This window comes from Peromyscus leucopus, chromosome 8b (genome assembly GCF_004664715.2).
Source record: "Peromyscus leucopus breed LL Stock chromosome 8b, UCI_PerLeu_2.1, whole genome shotgun sequence".
NCBI classification, from domain to species: Eukaryota; Metazoa; Chordata; class Mammalia; order Rodentia; family Cricetidae; genus Peromyscus; species Peromyscus leucopus.
In genome coordinates this window covers 4,153,020-4,173,720 of record NC_051086.1, presented here as the reverse complement: position 1 = coordinate 4,173,720, position 20,701 = coordinate 4,153,020, and the positions used below count along the sequence as shown (strand labels likewise).

Sequence of the window (20,701 nt, the reverse complement as noted above, 5' to 3'; positions counted from 1 at the left end):
TGACTCTGTTCTGGGCATTGTCAAAACATCCCAGAACCTTGAGGAGGCAAATGGTAAGGGACAGTGGCTCTGGACTCAAGCACACTCTTGACAAGACCAGGATGTACAACCTCCTTGAGGGAAATAGGGAGCAATCAAATGGTCCCCATGGATTGTTCATCTTGGCCACTTTTTATTGGATAATTTTTTCCAAGGGGTGTCATATTTAACAATATTTTTATTCTATCTTCTGCTTTTCTGTTGTTGGTTTTTACCCTGAGTTGGGGCAACAATATTAAAAAACCACAATGCTGACCTCCCAAAAAACTCACTATTGCTTTTACTTTTAAGAATGATCTGGAATGTTCCTTTCCACAGAACTTCTCTGTTTTGAGGCTTTGATGGATTGATTGAGGTCCAGAATCCTCACCTATCCACTCCACCCTCCAAGGCCCTGCCTAAAGCCCAGTTCATCCCATGATGTCTTCTTTACTCTACTTGAAAGTGATTTCTCTCCACGATAGCTGCCATGTTGCTGATTTGAAAAAATGAAGTAATGTCTCTCACTAGTCGGGGAGCTGTGGGGCAGCAGGGCAGTGGCCCATTGGGCATTATCAGTTGTTGAGCACTTGATGTTGAGCACTTAATCCTGGGTTGATGCCTCCTGCAGATCACCACCATGGACCACTTTCCAGGGCTAGGTCTGGTGCTTCATCTATAATCTCATTTAAGCTCATGAGCCGGTAATGAGACAGCTACTAGAGGCAGTGGGGCTTCCTGTAGTGTGCATAAAATGGAAAGCATTCATGGCTAAAGCTACCATTGAAAAAACTTAAGAAAGAGCACCTCAGGCAGCAACAGAGCATTGTTCAAACACTGGAATAGAAATCTGTGCACATGTGTGAGTCTGTGCATTCCCATATGTGCAGGCATGTATGTATGTGCATGTGCATATGGCACACTGGCTAACTTGTGTTTACAGGTTGCCATATTGCACCAGATATATTTGCTTTTAGCCTCAGGTCCCACTCACTGCCAAGGATCATTTCAGTCCATGAGATCTGTTCAGAGTCGGAGACTGAAGGAGGATGCAACAGATCCCCATCTCCTATCTCCAGGGAAAATACTCTTTGGCTAGATATATGGTGGACTCAATAGCAAACGGGAGAAATGATAGTGGACAGAAGATAAAGAGAGGAAGCACGGTGTATAGAAGGTGGTGTGCCATCAATAGTAACAATTCTTTAAACTTCGTGTCTGTGCGTTTGCCTAGTAAATGCATCCAGGTTGTATGTGTATAACACCTCTATTTTCCTGCCTTGTAGGTATGGGAACTAGTCACCTAAACTGTCACTGAAGGGACTCACACTGGCCCAAACACGGCAAACATGGCTCTGGCAGGCCTTGCCCTTCTCCCCCATTCCCTCTGCCTTGCTAAAAACGGTTAGATTACATTCCTAAAGCTAGGTCCATTTCCTCCTCCTGAGGCTGACTACCATGGTCCAGCTATCAAAGTCTTGAAGTCCAGCAATCAAAAGCCCCATTTGGCTCACCTAATTAACATGCCCAGTTAAAATTAAACAGCTCATCCTAACACAGTGTTTCCCTTTTCCCTCTATAAACCACCATTTTCCTATAGACCAGGTCTGTCTCCTCTCTATCCAGAGACCATCCTTTGTCCCCCTCTGAAATAAGCACCCCTCTGCTCTCTCCCTTCTCCCTCACCTCTATCTCAGTCTTTGCCTCATATTCCCCCTCTTTGTCCCTTTGGGGTAGGTATATATGCTTCGTCCTGAGAACTTGGTCTTGGGGTGTCCTGAGCTGGTCCCTTCAGTCACTCCATGCCCAAGACTACAGTGCAGAAACATTCATATCAGGAACGGAGCTGGTCCACTGCACCGTAGCACCCTTCGCCACTTGAAGCCTAGCTCACCAAAGATCCACTCATCATAACACAAAGAAGCAGCTGAGGGCGTCTCAGCTTTCGATAAAAACAAACTGGGGGGGGGGTGTTGGAAAACATGAAGAGACCATCTTCCTTCCCCCACAGTTCACTAGTGGATGAAATTATAGATAATTTTAGGGAACTGTCAAAAGAGGCTCTTATCTGCATAGTCCTTGTCATGCAGGAATGTGGTGTCCAGCTTTGGGTGTCTAGAAATCGGATGGAAAAAAACTACTTGAACTGAGTTTAAGTCCCCATTTGGCTGGGGTGTCTGGGCCAGTGGGGAATTACCAGTCTCTCTCTCTCTCTCTCTCTCTCTCTCTCTCTCTCTCTCTCTCTCTCTCTCTCTCTCTGCATTGTGAGCCCACAGAGCTGGTCTTCCTTGTTTACTTATTTAGAAGTCAGCAGAGGAAGTGGTAAAGGAAACTAGCTGAGTCGTTTTCTGAGAAGAGACCATATTTGTTCACAGGGGAAGCCACCGCTTCTTGGGATCTGGCTACAGCAGAAACGACGCCTGTTCAACAAGGGTGTTTCTGAGCATAGTTGGGATTCGAAAGAGCCAAGGACACCTCGGAGTTCTGGATCTGGGTTTTTTCTCTGTTCATGGCTGCAGCAGCTCTCCTCAGCTTGTGAGCTTCTCCCTGAACAGCAGCCATGGCCTTAAAGAATGTGCCCTTTCGCTCAGAGGTCTTAGCCTGGAACCCGGACAGCCTCGCTGATTATTTCAGGAAGGTGAGTCTCTCACTCTTGTGAAAGTCTTTCTTCTGGTTGGGCTGGTATGCCTTCAGTGGGGTGGGCAGAGAGCAGAGGCGGAATCAGGACAGAATATGGAAGGTGTACAAGATAGCCTCAGAGTTACCGTTACCACTTGCAATTGCTACTTTACTGGGAGGCAGACGGACTACTGAGCTTTCCAGGCAGTGTGTCCAGAAGAGAAAGATAGGGAGGGGACCCTCACGTGCATAAGCCCCTAGTACATACAGACATGCATGTAGTGCTCTACAGACTGTGTCCTATTAGACACAACCCACAGTAATGTGAGTTCCGTGTTACCGCGTTAATGATATGCACTAACAGTGTTGCATCTCAATGTCAATATTTTGTTCAGCTGAAGAGTCAGCTCAGGGAGTTTGAGTGATCCCAAGCTCTTGAGTCTTATGTGATTGGGTTGGATTGCAGTTGTGCCTACTTAGCTTTCAAGCACATGCTCTGAAATGCAGAGAACGGCTATACTGAAGTCTACTCACTAGAAAAGGAGATATGGAGTCCCAGAGTAGGATAATGAACAGGCAGGGCAGGAGGGATGGACAGAGGGTTAGATGAACAACGATATTTGGGCATCGACTGTTCATGATCCTGGAAGAGGGCTAGTGTCTTTTTATTGGTTGGAGTCTCACTGGAGCTTTATGAGAATCCTTGAAAGCAGGCCAGAAAGCAGACATGAGCCTCAGGATAGTCAGCAACACAAAGAATGAGCTCAGCAGACTCAGAAATCAAGATGACCACAGTGTTACTGTCCTGCCTTCCAGGCTGGGAGGAGATGGTCAAGGGTCCTTGTTTGGTTATCTGCTAACGAAGACCACATGTCTGCTTAGGTATATCCCAGGACACATGACTCCTCTAAGGCAGCCGTACAGAAGAGGTAGGAGGGCTTATGAAAGACATGGGCTTCCATTGTCCACATGCCTGCAGACTGTCCTCCAGTTCCACTCATATTCCAGGCAGTGATGAAGATGAGGTCCTAAAGCTAAGACCATAGAAATCATCTGCTTTGCCGTCTATTGTTTCTGAAGAAATGGGGGACCCAAAGGGTAGAAGAGGATCCTTGGGGTGTAATCAAACCTATAATATATACAGTGGTTCCTTCCCAACCTACAGAAGAAAATGTGAGCATTCTGTATTAACGAGGCATGGTAGGAGTACTACCCCACAGATCCTGCCCTTTGCCACTTTTTGTAAATCTTGTTTTGGTTACTTTCTCCCCATAAGGTCATTATAAACTTTTCTTTTAACACTGTGGGTGGAAATATGATTAGACAATTGACTTCTTGAAGCATTTGCTTTTTAGTACTTTTCTTAACTAAAAGTGAAGTAAGTTAGGGCAGAAAGGTAAATTTGCCTTGGTGGAATGAAGTAGTGAGTTATTTCAATAGAGCAATGAGAAAGGATTGAGAATTAAGGCAGGGAAGTCTGGGGAGAGACCGAGAGGCACGGAAAGGTCCCATGTTCTAGTGTAAGTGGGATATTATGTAATCCCATGGTGCCACAGATAATGTGCAGGTCAAATTCCCTTCAGCACAGGGTGGGCTTTGGGTGGCCAAGTACACATCGCTCTGCTTGAGTTAAGGGAAAGAGGAGTTTTCTTCTTGGGAACCATGGAGCTTAGTCAAAGCCACATCCCAGAGACAGGCCTCACCTTCCGGAGGGAAAGGATCAAGAGTAGGAACAAGGAAGCTGAGGAGGAATTGGTAATCCTAGAAGCACCAGCCCCTGCCACAGACACAGATGAGACCCTTCAGACCCCGAGCTTATTGGTCCCCAGAGAAAACACTCTGTGAAATGAACACAGAGTCATGTAAGGATGCTCTTGGATGTCAGTGTGCCATTGAAAGGACTGACCAGCAAGTTTAATGTCTCCAGCAGCAGCAGTCGGGTTGGGCCCCTGAGACTTCTGCCCAGCTCTGGAGTCATGCCTTGGTTTGAGTTGTGCCCTTTCCAGCTAGCTTGGGGACTTACTTTCCTCCAGTCACTTTGCTTCTCTGTGCCTCAACTTACCAAAACAGTAAAACAGAGGTATTGACAGTAACTAACCAGATGAGATGGAGGTGAGGTTGAAAGGAAATGCATGTGAGGCATTGAGTTCCATGTTCTACCTCACCTTTATCCTGCTCTTCTAAGCAGAACCTGCTGGGGAGGTTGAGGCAGGCTAGTGAGGCTTTTTGACATATTGCCTCAGATATGTGTGCCTTGCCCTGGACTAGGGATGGAAACCATGGGGATTAAGGCCATAGTCTGCGTGTGTGTCCCTAACTCCTCCAATTGGCTTAGGCCTAGCAGGAGAGTCACTGGCTCATAGCCTTGTGTTATAACCCTGTTGGGTTTTACCTCACTGTGTGACATGTCTACCTCACTACCTCACTGTGTGACATCACTACCTCACTACCTCACTGTGTGACATGTCTACCTTACTGTGTGACATCCCTACCTGTGTGACATCACTACCTCGCTGTGTGACATCACTACCTCACTACCTCACTCTGTGACCTAAAGCCAGACCTCCTTCTCTCTGGGTCCCAGTCAACATCATCTTCAAAGCTGATAACCACTTGGTCAGGGCCAAGATTGGTGTCTTGGGTGCTAATGGAAATCACTTAGGGTGCTTGTTGAAATATGGATTTTAGGTCCCATAATTCAGACCTTACTGGACTGCATCAACTATGGAGGTTCAAGGCTAGACCTCTAGCTTTGGTTTGGAGTCAAAGCCGGTACTCTGCAGAACTGGCAATTCATCTGATAGCGATGGCGGTGACATGGATTAAAGGAAGCTGCCAGTTCCAAGAGTCCGCTACACACCCTGAGTGTGGGTCAAGGAGACAGCAGCATGCTGCAGGCGCTGTCTGCCCGTGACATGGACCTATAAATCAGCTTCCCAAGTGGGATGTCCATTCTGCTCTTCTAGACTAGGAGATGACAACGATTACATTTTAAGATTGTTATTACTGAGATGGGTTCTTGAAGTATAGCCCAGGCTGCTTTTGGACTGACATCAATCCTGTCCTCCTGCCTCACTCTCCTGGGTGCTAAGATTAGAGGGGTGTGCCACCCCCCAGCTATATTTACTTTTCACATTTTTGGGGGGACAGTGTAAGATAAGAAATTGATTTTAAAATTTCCTTCAAAGAAGGTTGAGCTAACTATTTGTGAGAAGAATAGAAGGTCCTCAGAGAAAAATGTGTTTCCCTTAACTACACCAGACCTCAGTCTTGGAGGAATTTCTGATGTGAAGTTTTGTGCTATTGAGGACAAGGTGAGGTGGGTGCACCACGGTCAGAGGTCAGCTGTGAAAATACCCAAGACCTTACAGCACTGACCTCTGCTGATTCTGTCACTCTGTTCAGAGAATTTGACTCCAACAATTCAACTTACAAAGAAAGAGTTAGGCAGAATGACATCCACTGCGCAGTATATGCTATCTAGACGGTGCTTTCGGGTGCGTTCCTGATCATTCACTGTGTGCACTTATGTACGGGACGTTTTTACTTAATGACTGTCCTTTGTGGAAACACTAAAGCCCAGTGCTGGAGCCCAGCTGTCACCTATGTCACCTTCCACCCAGGCAAGCTTCTTAACCCTCTCTGTCTCTCATCCTTCACCCATGTAACTGGAGGACTAAGTGACTTACAGCTGCTTGGGGTGGGAGGAGGGCCTGACGCCTGCAGAGCATCCAGTGCATGGGAGCAGGGCCTGCGGCCTGCAGAGCATCCAGTGCATGGGCGCAGGGCCTGCGGCCTGCAGAGCATCCAGTGTGTGGGCACAGGGCCTGCGGCCTGCAGAGCATCCAGTGTGTGGGCACAGGGCCTGCGGCCTGCAGAGCATCCAGTGTGTGGGCACAGGGCCTACGGCCTGCAGAGCATCCAGTGCCTGGGAGCAGGGCCTGCGGCCTGCAGAGCATCCAGTGTGTGGGCACAGGGCCTGTGGCCTGCAGAGCATCCAGTGCATGGGAGCAGGGCCTGCGGCCTGCAGAGCATCCAGTGTGTGGGCGCAGGGCCTGCGGCCTGCAGAGCATCCAGTGTTAACTAGCAGCTGCTGGTCTCACTGCTGAGCTGGCAGCCAGGGAAATGACCTGAACACTCAGTGGTTAAAAATTATGGGAATTATTTAGTAAATGAGGTCCTCGACAAAACATTTAAAACAAGTTTATCATAGTTCCAGACAATGTTTATCTTGTTGCTTTAGGTCATTTAAGAGAAAAAAAAAAGTCATCGTAACAAGACTGAGCATGAGTTGATTCCTCCCTCATGCTCAGAAATGGGCTAGGCATAAATGACTGCTGTGGTCACTAAGATAGTCTTTGGGGACACAAGATGGGGGCTGGGGTTTGGATTCTTCTGTTAGTTCCTTTCTGCTGTCCTTACTAGGATGTGGCCACTCTTCTTGAGCTTTGAAGACAGTGTGTTTCCAGAGGTTCTGGTCCCACGGACTAGAGTGCACAATTTCTCCATTTCAGACGGGCCTGGGGAGTAGTGAAAGTATGGCTAAGATGTGGACCTGGCCCCTCTGTTAGACAAAGAATCAGGAAGGGGCTGGCTAGCCACAGGTACCACAGATTGCTAAGCTCTGGAGGAGGCAAAGGGGGGACCACAGGAGCCTGTGGCACTGATGGCACCTTGTGCTTCTCTGTGCAGTTGAACTACAAGGACTGTGAGAAGGCGGTGAGGAAGTACCACATTGACGGCGCTCGGTTCTTGGTAAGCTCTGTCCAGTCCCATACACTGGAACAACGCTTTGCTTGTGCGTTCAGACAAACTGTCACTATCCCTCGTCATCCCCTCTGGGCACTTTGCTTTACTCTTTAACAAGGGAAGAAAACGAATTTAAAGGTCTCGTGGGAGATGTTCTCAGATTCAGAGTGAGAAGGGCAATCCAATTGCATGTCTCTATGTCGTAGCTTTGTGAAGCTTGACCGTGAGACTTGAAGCTAGTTGAAAGGCACCAAGATAGCATATGTCGCAGCTTGCTACACAGCACACCAATCCATTTCCTACACTGCATCCCTGCCTCACTCTGCTTCACCTTCTCTAGTGATGGTGAGCTCACTACCTCCTGCAATTGTCTCCCCTTTCCGGGAACCTCTGAAGTCTCGTGCTGAGATGAGTACCTATTCCATCCTAGATAATGTCACGTGCTGTGGACAGAGAAATCATAAGATATGAGATTCCTGTCTTCATGAAACTGTTTTTTAGGAGAAAGATACCTTCACGAATACCTTCAACCACCTCATTTCCAAATGAGGAAACAGATGCAGAGATGCGGTGATTTTTGTCTTAAGTCACAAATTTAATGACTAAACCAAAGCATGACTCTAGCTTCTCCTACACTGTCTGGGTTTTGCTGTTGTTTTGTTCACACTGAGCTTTGAATGAAGAGAATTCCCTAAGTTTTATTGTTGCTGCTCTTGCAACTACACTAAATCGTATGTTTCATTCTGATGCTTTCCCACTGAGAAAAGAGACACCACGTTGAGTACAGAGGAAGGGCAACATCTTTGAAGAGGGTCCTGGTTGCCCTGCTGTCCTGACTCATCTTGAGTAAGCATCTGCTCTCTGTCCCCAATCCCCCTTTGCTTCATCCTCTGCTGACGGAACACACTGTGCAGGGTCACGGTCAGGGGTAACTATGGCACTTCTCAGCTATGTGCCTCTCATGTGAGTGCCAGGCTTGAGCTGACTTGATAGGACCGTTGTTTCCTTGGTTGAGAGACGGTATCTGAACAGCCATCTCCTCTGTTCCATCTCTGGGACCTCTCAGCCCTCCACAGAAATCAGCCGGGCCTCCTCACCCTCTGAACAGCGGGGAGTGCAAAGGGGGCAGGAGCAGCCCGAGAACAGGAAGTAGAACCTGGTGCCTGCCCCAGCAGCTGGGGTGTTCTGAACTGCATTGTGCTCTGCTGGGTTTGCTTTGGAAGTCTTGATCTGAGCTCCAGTAACTCATCTCATAGCCATTCGGCTCTGGAACATCCAGGACTATTCTACTATTGAAGGGAAGAGTACTTGCTATCCTCTCTTCCCCTCTCCTTTTCCTCACTTCTGTTTCTTCTTCCTTCCTTTCTTCTTCAGTGTGGGAGCTAGTAGATACCCCCCCATCTGTCTTAATGGCGCATTTGTTTAACATGGAGAAGAATGGAGTCTTGGAGTCATTTCTGGTGAGAAATTGAGATGCTGTACTTTGAAAAGGTGTAAGAAAAGGAGGGATGTGCTTGATGGGTTAACTGGGAATGTATGTGGTCTTCCTCAAGTAGTAAGACATGTACAAGTGGACACGAAGGGCTGAGCGACTTCTGGAGGAAGCCCTGGACTTAGGTGCCATTCAGTCTATGGAAAGCTGGGTGTTTGTGCAAATCACTGCAAGCTGGCTACTCCACCTCCAGGTTTTATATACATATTATATATTACATATATAAAATTATGCATATATATATATATATGTAATAGGCAGAGGAAGAGGGGAAAGGTGGAGAGTAAAGGGTGCACGGTGCTTGATGAATGTGCCCTTATCCCCTTTGCAAAAATAAAAGAGAGAAATAACCATTACTCTGGAAATCTCATCCAGTAGACTGCAGATTACACCTTACTGGCCACAAGTGAGTCATGTGACCCCACCATCTCCAAGGTAACCTGGGGAGTTAACTATTTTGCACAAACACATCTCCCACCCTGAACCAAATTCAGGTTCTGACAGTAAGGAAGATGGAAAGAACGGACATTGGGAGACAAGCAGCCCTGTCTGCCACCTTGCTTCTCTGCCAGGACCTGGTTTGTAGCTATCTGTCTGTGGACCTCTTTTCTGAACTCGGCAAATAATCATGCTTCTAAAATCCATAAATCTAACTCCAATGAAGCTTAGCTCAGGATTGCTGGAGGGTTTTGAAAGAAAGGGAGGAGGGAGTTCTATCACACAGCAAAACTCCCAAAGCCTGTTTCACCATTTCCCACCTTCCTTCCCAGCTGTTGTCCATGGTGTAGAAGACTTCTTCCTCCCAACATCCTCCTCTTCTGTCTCCAGCCATGGTCATGTACACCTTCTCCTCCATCTCTAGCTCAGCTTTCTCAGCTTGTGTCCTCCTCTCAGTCACTTCCAGAGTGTCCCTCTGGAAGACTCCAAGATGCCTTCAACTCATCATGCCATACTCTGAAAAACGCCTTGGCTGCCCGTCCAACTTCCCAGTATGTGGCTGTTCCTTCATCCTCTCACGATAACTCAGGCGGCCTGACAGGGGCCTGGTCAGAAAACTCACCACAGGTTAACAAGGGCCGGGCCTGATGCTCCAACAAGCACCTTGCCAAGACCCTCAGTATTAGCTCCTCTGATGACATTAGCCCGGAACTGCTCCCTTCTCATGCAAAACTGAGTAGGGACCTGAACCCTGGGGTGAAAATATAAGGAGGAGGCTGCCAAATTTTGCCCATGAAACAAATTCCATTTGGTTTCACAGATTTTTTCCCGGTGTTTGTTTACTAAAGTATTTTTGTTTATAATTCAGGAAATTTTACATAAGATTCCAATTTCAGGATTCCCTTTGAAAAAAGTAAACCTAAGGGTGTTGCGATGACGATGGTTCTCTGTCATTTCCTCCTGAGCACCTGACCAGGGCCCCTCCTGTGAGTTTTAACCTGCCTGCCCTGTGTGTCTCTTCTTTCCAGAACCTGACAGAAAATGACATCCAGAAGTTCCCTAAGCTGAGGATGCCGTGAGTACACCCCCTGGTGGGCAGCAGGATGGGGAACAGGTTAAAATAAAGACCTGTTGAGGGGAGACTGGGTCAGGTGTATATGAATGTAATTTTAAATGGTAAAATCAGGTAGGGAGATTGAGGACAATAGCAGAGTCTGGGGAAGAGGAATCCCATGATGAGCTAGAAGTAACAGATCCAGTCAGTCACGCTAGTAGTTGGATTCCTTATCCAACACAAACTCCCAACACTAGATCGTATGTTTCATTTCCCGCCTTTTTGATAGGATAGCTTGGGCCTATGAGCACAGTACCAAAATCAAGAGACTCTATGGTTTCATCATGATGTCTTTTAAAAGATTATTTCATGTTAAAATTATGTTTGGTCTGTGTGTTTGCATGTGGGTATGTGTGTGAGCATAAAGATGCAGGTATAGGCCAGAAGAATGTGTCAGATCCCCTGGGGCTTGAGTTACAGGCAGTTATGAGGCACCTGATGTGGGGGCTGGGAGCAGAATCTGGGTTCTCTGTAAGAGCAGCACATGACCTTAACTGCTGAGTCATCTATCTAGCTCCTCATGGCATCTTCATTGACTCACTGGTTTAAGACTGCAAGACCTCTGTTTCTTGGTTAATAAAATGAACATGGACCCAAATAAATGATGGCAAAGGAGATCATTTTATCTGTCAATACTGATTTCTTGGGATAGCTGCTGTTGGTGTAATGTTAAGAAGAATGTTGAGGAAAAGGAGCTATAATCGATTAGTAATGTCTACCCTGGGTGCTGAAATGGGAAGCAGCGGTATGCATATTGTGACATGTATTTTTCATTGTCCTAGTAGAGACCTAACATGCTCAAATACAGAGACCAGTCAGGTGAATAAATGTACAAAATAGGACAGGTTGTAAACACAAATTCCCATTGATTTATCTTTCTTTTTGTTATCATTGAATATGAGTGTCTCTAGAGAAATATTTTTACACTAAAATAAAAATAGGAAATTATGATTTTAAAGACAACCAGTAGAAAGGTTGATTGATGGTGAAACGGTAGGGGGTAATGTTGGTTATGGCAAATCACATATCACGTGTTTTACTCTGAGAGCCCTGTAGCTACTCATCTCCAGCCAATGTGGACCCAATGATGGCCAATCTTTAAATTGATCAAAAAATAGCTAGAAACATGAGTTCAAATGTTTTATGTCTCAATTTTTCAATACTGACTCAAATGTTTTTAGACATTGTGAAAATCAGCACAAAGCTACACGAGTTGGATTTGCTCTTGGTACTACTGGTTTGAAACATCTACTTTGAGCATTCTCTAGAATCCCTTCTCTTGTTCTAAGGGCCTTAGACTGAATAATGATAAAAAGAAAGTATCCCAAGAAAGTAGGAAGCTGAAAGATTTCTTGGGTATGTAGGAAAAAAGAAAATACACTTAGCCTGGCTATTTCTTCTTTGTCCAGAAAAGTGGATGTAGCTGAAAGCTTTCATGTGTCCTATAGCTGCTTGGTCCCAAGTAAACACACAGAGGCTTATATTAATTACAAACTGTTTGGTCTATGGCTCAGGCTTATTGATAGTTAGCTATTACATCTTAAATTAACCCATTTCTTTTAATCTATGTATCGTTACATGGCTTCGTGGTGTTACCTGTTCTCTGACATGTTCCTCCATCGGTGGCTCCTGGCAGCGCTCTTGACTCTACCCTTCTTCTCTCTGTATCTCTACTTGGATTTCCCACCTAGCTCTTATCCTGTCTTACCATAGACCAAAGCAGCTTCTTTATTAATCAATGGTGGCAACACATATTCACAGCATACAGAAAGACCATCCCACAGCAAATAAAGGAAATGAAAACATTAAGAGTTCACCCTTGTGGCTGCCTATCTTTGTTAGAGCTCCCTAGAATTTTTTTTTTTGTAAGCACATATGGCTGATTCAGTTTTGGTTAAATCTAAGATCCAGTTCTACCAGTCCACCAGACATCTTTCAGTAGCTACAGGTATGTGGTGACTACTATAATAGTCTCTCTTCATTTGTGGTTTTGCTGCCCATGGTTTCCATTACCCATGACCAACCGCATCTGAAACACAGTGCAATAAAATACAGAGAAAGAGAGGAGAGAAGGAGAGAGAGAGAGAGAGAGAGAGAGAGAGAGAGAGAGAGAGCATCCACACAGCTTCTATTTTACAGTATTGTAACGGTTGCTCTATTTTCTTATCAGTTATTGTGTTAGTCTCCTACTGCACCCAGTTTATAAGTTGGCCTTTCTCATAGGTGTGCCTTCATAGGCAGAATCATCAGATATATTCTATCAGGACCAGGACCACCTATAGCTTCAGGCATGTCTGCTGGGGGACCTCCTGTGGACAAAGGGTGGTGGTGACTTTATATAAGAGTATGGGCATAGGACAGTCCTACGAGTGCATGAATGAGTTCTGTTAAAAGTCAGACACACAGGAGGCAGAATTGTCAGCCACAAACTCGGCCTCAGCTACTTTAGGCTTTGGTCATTGTGTGTTTTAAAAACCATCAAAAGTTTCACAGAATCTACTTTCTCTTAAAAAAAAAAAAAAGGAAAGTATAATTCTAGGTCTACATTCTATTGTGACAGCAGTCAGGCAAATCTGATGTCCATTTCCCCTTTAAGAAGGATTCATTCTTTATCAGTTTACCTTAGATCTCACCAATAGAAACACAGTGGCAACTCTTATGCTAACCCTCAGCTTCCAGTCTCCAGCCCAGGGCAAGGAAAGCAGAGAAACCCTGAGTCTGATGGATCCTCGAATTGAGGAGCCAGAGGAAAGACTCTAGGAGACAGAGTCCATTAGAGGAGAGAGCTGGATAGAAAATGTCCTGGAAACTTTCCAGGGTCCCTCTCTAGTAGGGTGCTGGTCAGCCTACACATTGGAGGAAGCCTGTGTCTGACCAAAGACCTATCTAATCAGAGAAGTAACAGAAGCTACAGGCTTGAACGTGGCACCTGTTTCTAGCAGTCAGGGTCAGGGTGCCTAGACTCAGTCACCAAGAAGAGTGCACAGGAAGTCTTTGCCTCCAAAAAGAGGAATGATCAGTCCTAATCGGCAACCTATTCTGGCTCAGCCTGGTGAGCCTTACAAACAAGGCAGAGATGATGCAGACTGTTTCCAAGCAACTCTACTACATCCTCCAACGAAACTTGAATGTGCAAAAGCATCCATGATCAAACAAAAACACAGTGTGCAGTATCTAATCAGTAGCAGGCAAGGACATAAACAAGAAAATACGACCCAGAGTGGAAAAAACAAACGTATTAAAACTGACCCAGATAGCTGGATCTATCAAAAAAAAGAGCTCCATCGTATCCAAAGTCAAGCCGAGGCACAGGAAACACAAACGGATCTGCACAGACCTCGAGATGGAGGTGTCTGGGATGAAGGGTAGACTGCTGTAGTCTCACTAGGAACTAGGCTTTGCACATCAGCGTGCTGGTTACTTCTCTTCTGCTGTCACCAACGTTGTAACCAACAGCAGCTGGGGAGGGAAGGAAGGGCTTATTTGACGGGCAGGTGTGCACAGTCCGTTATCCGAGGAAGTCAAGGAAGGAGCTCAAAGCAGGTACCTGGAGGCAGGAACTGAAACAGAGACCTCTGAGGGACAAAAAAAAAAAAAAAAAAAAACCTGCTTACCAGCTTGCTCCCAGGCTTACATTCAGCTACCATTGCATACTTCCCAGATTCATCTTTTCCCAGGGGTACCACTATCCATGGTGCGCTGGACCCTTCTCCACCAATTAGCAATAAAAAAAATGCCCCATATTCTTGCCTACAGGCAATTTCCTGGAGTCAGTTCCTCAGGTGAGGTTCCCTCTTCTCTGGTATCTCTAGTTTGTGTCAAGTAGACAACTAATCACCCCAGTCATTGAACATGAACACAGAACCAGAGAAACTGCCCAAAATCAAACGGAGGAGAAAGTATTGCAGAGTCGAAGATCATCAGGGAGCCAGAGGATGGCTCAGGGAGAGAGTGCTTACCTAGCATTCCTGCGGCTCTGGGTTTGCTCTCCAGTGCTGGAAGTGGGCAGAGCATCCCGCAACTGTGGGGCCACTACAACCAGCTGAATGTGCAGAATTATGGTTCCCAAAAGATGTGCCTGCTGAGAGGAGGAGATACAGAAATAAATGACATGAGGAAATAGCAGCTGAGAAATTCCCAAGTTGGATAAAAATTGTTAAGTTCACAGATTCAAGAGGCATCACAAACCCTAAGCCCAAGAAATAGGCGGACTGCTGCTCTGTGATGCGTTATCATCAAATTTCCCAAAAAAACAACTGACTAGAAACAAAATGTGAAGAGAAAAAAACCACCCGTGTAGTCAGAGAAGAGAAATCACACCACACCCTGAGGAGTGACTGAAGATGGGGGTGGGGGCAAGTTCTGTCAGAAACGATGTCACCAAGAAGACTCCTTAAGTCCCGAAAGGGGGAACAGTTTCAAGACCAGACCCTAGTGATGCGTTATTTCAGAAATGAAAGCAAAAACCTTAACCAGATTGCCTTGATCTAGTCTTCATTATATTCACTGCTACTGCCCAAATGATAATCAAAATGATGCCTTAATAATTAACTGTGAAATTCATGAGAAAGTTAGAAGCCTCAAAAGACATTTCTCTTTGGTCAGAAGACAGGCATGCTAGGAGGGGGTCGGGGGGTTATGTGAGCAGCGCCCCTTGTTGTATTGTGCTCTGATGTGGTGTTTGCTGGAGTTTCTCATCGTCTAGAACTGTGCCCGGCATACAGTAGGCATTCAATAAATGTGTGTTGTTGTCCAACCGCTGACAAGTGCAGGTACACTAGGACGTTTTCAGACATACAAAGGCTGAAAGAACTCATTACAAATGCTCAGCCACACTACAACAACTGTTAGAGAAAATCTGCCGGGAGGAAGGAAATGGCACCTGCTGCTAGTGTGGATCTTCATGGGAGGATGCAAAGTGTCGGAAATGGTGGCCATGTGCTTGTAGATACATATTCAACCCTTTGAGGACATCTGACTTCTATCTCTCGGTTCCTACACAAATTACTACTTTGTGACTACCTCATTCTTTTGGTGAAATGCTGCTAAATGCCTATACTGTTTTAAGACTTGTCAGCGTGGGCCTACAAAGATAAAGAACAGAGCCTTCACACGCAGCACGCTCACATTCTAACTGGAAGAGCAGGTAAGAGCCCATTGACAGTCAGACATAGTGGCGCATGCCTGCAATCCCAGCACTTGGGAGGCAGAAGCAGAGGGAGTTCAAGGCCAGCTTCAGCAACACAAAATGAGTTAGAGGTTAGCCTCTATGAAAACAACCCTGTTGCCAAAAGGGAAAAAAAAAGGAGGACAGGGAGGAAGGTAAGGAGAAGTAATAGAAAGGGAAGAACTGTGGAGCATTCTGGGAGAAGGAAGCATATTGTAAAAGCACAGAGGCGAGCATATTCATTGGTACTACTGTGTCTGAGAGTCGGGACGTGTGCAGCAGGGCAGAGGAAAACAGAGGCTAACACAGCTAGTTGGTATGTGCAGCTCACAGTTGACAAAGGTCCTGTGAGCCTCTGTAAGGAAGAGTTAGCGAAGGGAGTGTACCAGGAAGAATATCAAAGAAGCCATACATCTTGGTTCTGTCCAGGGAAGTGTAAGAGATGACTTAGAGGGGAATCAGCTGGGACATGAGAGTGAGTTAGATGTGGATGTCCACATGCTCACAAGACATTGCAAGGACTCTGGGCATGCTGTCTCAGCTCTCTGAGCCTCTGTTTCTCGTCTGTAAAGTGGAGATAGTAATGAGACTGACCTCAAAGGGTCAGTGGGGAAAATTAGAAGAAACACTGGGGAAATACAAATAAAAACCAACCAAACAAAAAACCCATTGAATGAGTATAAGCTTGTCTCTTATGTAACACTGTCACCAGCATGGTTTCCCATCTTTATGAATTCGATATTCTGGAAAGAGAGGATTAGAGAATAGCAAGGGCACAAGGCTACAGAGTAGGAGGGACTGCTTCTAAAGCTGAATGTGCCTCCTGCCTCCACTGAGGCCCTTGGGAAAACTGCTCAGATAGTCTGAGCCTCAGTTTCCCCTTCTGGAGAAGGGCAAAGTAATAGTTCTCAAGGAGGGGGGAATATTAAAGGAACATAAATTCCCTGGCTCTATCCTTTACAATACAGATACTTAATAATTAGCATTCTACCATCTTATACAGAGATTGGTTTGTCTTGACCATCATCTTGAAGGCCGATGGAAAGAGATTGTAGTCAAGTACAGAAGCAAAATAAGATCACATGTCTGGATATTTCTGTATCCTTTCCCACTGCTTAAAACGTTAGTTAAACAGAGACCCATAACCAGACAATGTACAGAGAGTGAGAGACTTTGGAGCACTCAGTTCTAAATGGGATGTCTTTACCAAACCCTTCTCCTCGGGGTTCAGGGAGCTGTGCAGAAGAGGAGGCAGAAAAACTGTAAGAGCCAGAGGTGATGTGATTCCAAGGAAACAGTGTCTTCCAGATGCAACAGGACTGATGCACACATGAACTCATAGAGACCATGGCAGCGAATGCAAAGCCTGCGCAAGGTCAAGGCAAACAGGTCCCACCTCTGAGCAGGGGAAGTAGACACAGGCTCCTGCCAGTAACCATAAAGCTATCTGCAGTTGATAGCCAAGGAGAAATCAGTTTTCTTCAATGGAGTCGTACAGGATATACTAACCACACTTCAGGGCAGTCCCTGTGCCCAGGAATAGGTGGCCAACACAAAATGAGCTCAACAGTATTTTGTAAGGGAAAAAAACCACCAAAGTTAAGTTAGATTTTATTAAAAAGTTGATTCTGTAATGAAATTCTCTTTCTGCAAATACAGTCACTCTCTCAGGACATGGTTGCTAATCAAGACACCCTGAACATTTTAATAAGGCGATCTTAGAGAAAACAATGGAAGTTCCCTTTACAGAGCCTAGACTGAGCCTCACATTGTAGCTGAGGATGGCAGGGGCAGCACTGGTGTGGGTGGCACAGGCATCAGACAGACTGGCATGAGTTGATGCCCTTCACAGTTGACTTGCACTGTATCCATCACATACAGTGATTAGATCCATCAGAGGAGCTGTGCAGAGTTCATGTGTCTCTCTGGACAAAGCCACGAGGTTCCTAACAGCAGAGACCATCTTCTGTCTCATCTACATAGTGCTTATCTCTATACCGGGGAAGAGAAGGGAATGGGGAAAGAGCAGAGGGGGAGCCTCAGAGGAGAAAAGAACACTCTCTACCTACAAGTAAATAATCAGCCCCCAGCAAAACAGAAGCATTTATGCCTTTGAAACCTACCTCCGACCTTCCCTCTACCACCAACTGGCTAATCCCGGTCCAGGCACCCAGCCCTCCACAATCCTTCTCAACGAGGGGTGCTTCATCTCAGCTGCCACCTCTCCTCCTCCAGTGCGAGTTCAGGAAACTCTACTTAAGGCTCCCTCCGCTGCACGTGGACACAGATCCTCAGTTGCTGCAAGTTCCACACTGGAAAAACAGAGCTGACTATATCTGCTTACCACTCAAACGGCTGTAAGGCCCACGTCAAATGGAGGCGTGAAGGCGGTTGAGAGGGAAGCAGGGAGGTCATGTTGCTCCCCCAGGCTTTCCGACCTACATGCAGGGTTCCACTGAGATCTAAAAGGACTTGAAAGGCCCTTCCTGAGTCTTCAGACAGACATTGCAACTCTTCTCTGGCTAAGGGAGGATTATGGAAAGCCTGCCTCTTGGTTCAAAAAGGACGATAGTTTCCTTAAAGAACATGAAATTCAGAGCAGAGGACATGATGGTGCAAAGGTGTTCTGGAGGAGGGCTGAGGACAGGGCTGGAGGACACACCCTGACAGTGCTACTCCAGGCAGGTGCAGATGTCTACCCCACCCAAGGCCTGGAGGATGCTGTTCTAGAGGGACCCCCAGGCAAGAGAGCAGCCTTCCAAGGGAGCATCCCAACCAAAATGGGGTAGGAATCACTTCCACTGGCCGAGCTATGACAAGAAACAGCCTTGCCCCCACCTCATTGGCTACTGAACAGCTACACATGGGACAAGGGCAACAAAACTTGAATTTGTGTGAGCCAATGCCTTTCTGTGTGCCTACTCATGAAGCTCCTCTTTCTTCCTCTCTGTGCCCCGCTCTCCCACATTCGTGCTCTCTCCTTCCCTGTCCATCTCTTTCTTCGAGAGCGATCCGCACATTTGATCCGAGGCACACAGGGGAGACATAGAATGGTCTGTTGAGCAGAAAGTGTGGAGGCGGAGCCCAGGATCCCAGATAGATGAGGCCCTGTCAACGTTTTAGCTCCACTCTATCTTTAATCCCCTTGTAATTACAAAGTTCCTTCTCTTCTCTCCTTTCTCTCTTCCTTTAAAAAAAAATAATAAATGATAATCTCCATTGAAATCCAGAGTGACAGAGCTACTTTGCAAGATTTTCTGATCATTAGAGCTACCTTGGGGCTATTGGGAGTTACTCCCTGCCCACTGTGGATTCCGTGGATCCCAGACTAGACCTGGGAGTCCATGTGGCAGAGGCACCTAGCTCTTCCTGATGAGTAGGCAGTCGAGTAGTCAGGTGCAACCTTTTATTACAAAAATTAAAACAAACAAAGAAAAATCTGCGACCTTTAGATGGCAAAGGCTTTGCTGAAGACAAACAGGGTGCTGGCCTTGGGGAGGGACATTACGGTGTCACAGTGTCACGCTTGCAGTTTCTGTTCCTTGTGCATCCTTGGGAAAGATCTGAGCACGTGATGCTGATGACCGGCTCTGTCACACAGCAAGTTGGAGATGCTTTGGGGCTGGGAGCTAGGCCATTATGTGATGCCACCCTCCTGCAATGGCTTGACTTCCCTTTAGAGGCTCAGTCCCTTCCCAGGGCCAGCACCACCCTCAGATGAGGGGAAGCAGAATAGACTCCTGTGTGGATGCCTAGCCTTCTCTTCCTCCTTCCCTGGTTGGGGAGAGAGGGTTGGGGGTTTGTGGGGAGAGTGAGAGTGAGTCATCTCTGCCATTCACTGTCACTTGATCCACTGGGGGTGGGGTGCAACTTTGTAGGTCTGTGCGATGGTAGATGGTAGCAGCGTTAGCAAAGCAACTCAACAGCCTGCCCCCGCTAGGGGTCCCAGCAACTTGGAAGTGTTCTCAGAAGCCCTCTCCTCAACAGCAGGACTCTGGGAGGCCCAGCTTTGCTGCCTGCAGACAGCCTGAGCCATCCAGCCCTCTCAGCTCTTCGCTGCTCTGTGTGGGGCCTGCGGTTTAGCATTTCCTTCCTTTCCAGCTAGGGCCCCAGCAGCCCCAGCCTGGCTGTTACAGATACTGGTGAGAAATGTCACAGCATAGAGTGGGAGACATTTTTAAGAGTCAAAGGATGTGGGAGCCCGTTAAAGTCCAGCTAAGCTCTGTGGGATGGGAGCATTGAGTGCTGGCTCAGCTCCACCCTTGCTGAAATGGTACCTAACTGCTGAGCACTGGTAGTTTTAAATTGTAACCTCATTGTCTTCCTGTCCAAGCTCTCACCACCATCACATGAACATACATAGTACCTTCTTACTTTGAATATTACTCCCTTAAGTATTCATCGTTATCTAGGTGATAGCATCCATCTTTAATCCCACCCCTCGGGAGACTGAAACAGGAAGATTTCAAATTTCAGGCCAGCCTGGACTACACAATGGGACCCTGTCTCAAATAAACATTCATTGTTTCTCTCTCTCTCTCTCTCTCTCTCTCTCTCTCTCTCTCTCTCTCTCTCACACACACACACACACACACACACACACACATTATTTTTTCTCATTTTTGTGTGTTTACATATGCATGTAGGTGTGTGTGTGTGTGTGTGTGTGTGTGTGCTCTTGTGCACGTGATCATGTGCCTGTGTGCAGACAAGAGGTTAACTTCAGTTTTCATTCCTCAAGAGCAATCCACCTTGTTTTCTTAGAACAGGGTCTTTCATTGTGATTTGGGGCCTCGGCTGGCTACCCAGTGAAGCCCAGGGATCTTCTGCCTGCCTTTGCCTCCAGTGTTGGGATCACAAATGCACAGCACCGTCCCTGGCTTTGATGTGGGGGGTAGGGATCAACTGAACTTATACCTCATGTCCCCACACTTTGTGCAGCAAACACTGCTTGAACCACCTCCCCAGCCCCCTTGTCTGCTTCTCTCCACAACCCATCAAGGTCAAGAACCCAGGTGCTTTTGCTATTGAGTGCCCGCAGAGTTGCTGGCCCTTAGAAGGCCCTTAATGCATGTTCTTAAGTAAGCAGGTGACAGAAGAGGAG

General features: G+C 46.5%; 1 protein-coding gene across 3 annotated transcripts in view; it reads left to right on the top strand.

Moving 5' to 3' along the window:
* The first annotated feature begins 2,329 nt into the window (after positions 1–2,329).
* Positions 2,330–20,701, top strand: part of Lcp2 (lymphocyte cytosolic protein 2) — a 45,989-nt gene continuing 27,617 nt past the window's right edge. The window contains exons 1-3 of one of the 3 annotated variants that reach the window (XM_028894900.2): positions 2,330–2,656; positions 7,330–7,392; positions 10,345–10,391. In XM_028894900.2, the coding sequence (XP_028750733.1) occupies positions 2,579–2,656; positions 7,330–7,392; positions 10,345–10,391 (188 nt within the window). In that variant the 5' untranslated portion in view covers positions 2,330–2,578. Of the gene's footprint in view, positions 2,657–6,947; positions 7,242–7,329; positions 7,393–10,344; positions 10,392–20,701 lie in introns of those variants that run through there. The other 2 variants (XM_028894899.2, XM_037201585.1) reach the window with 2 other exon arrangements.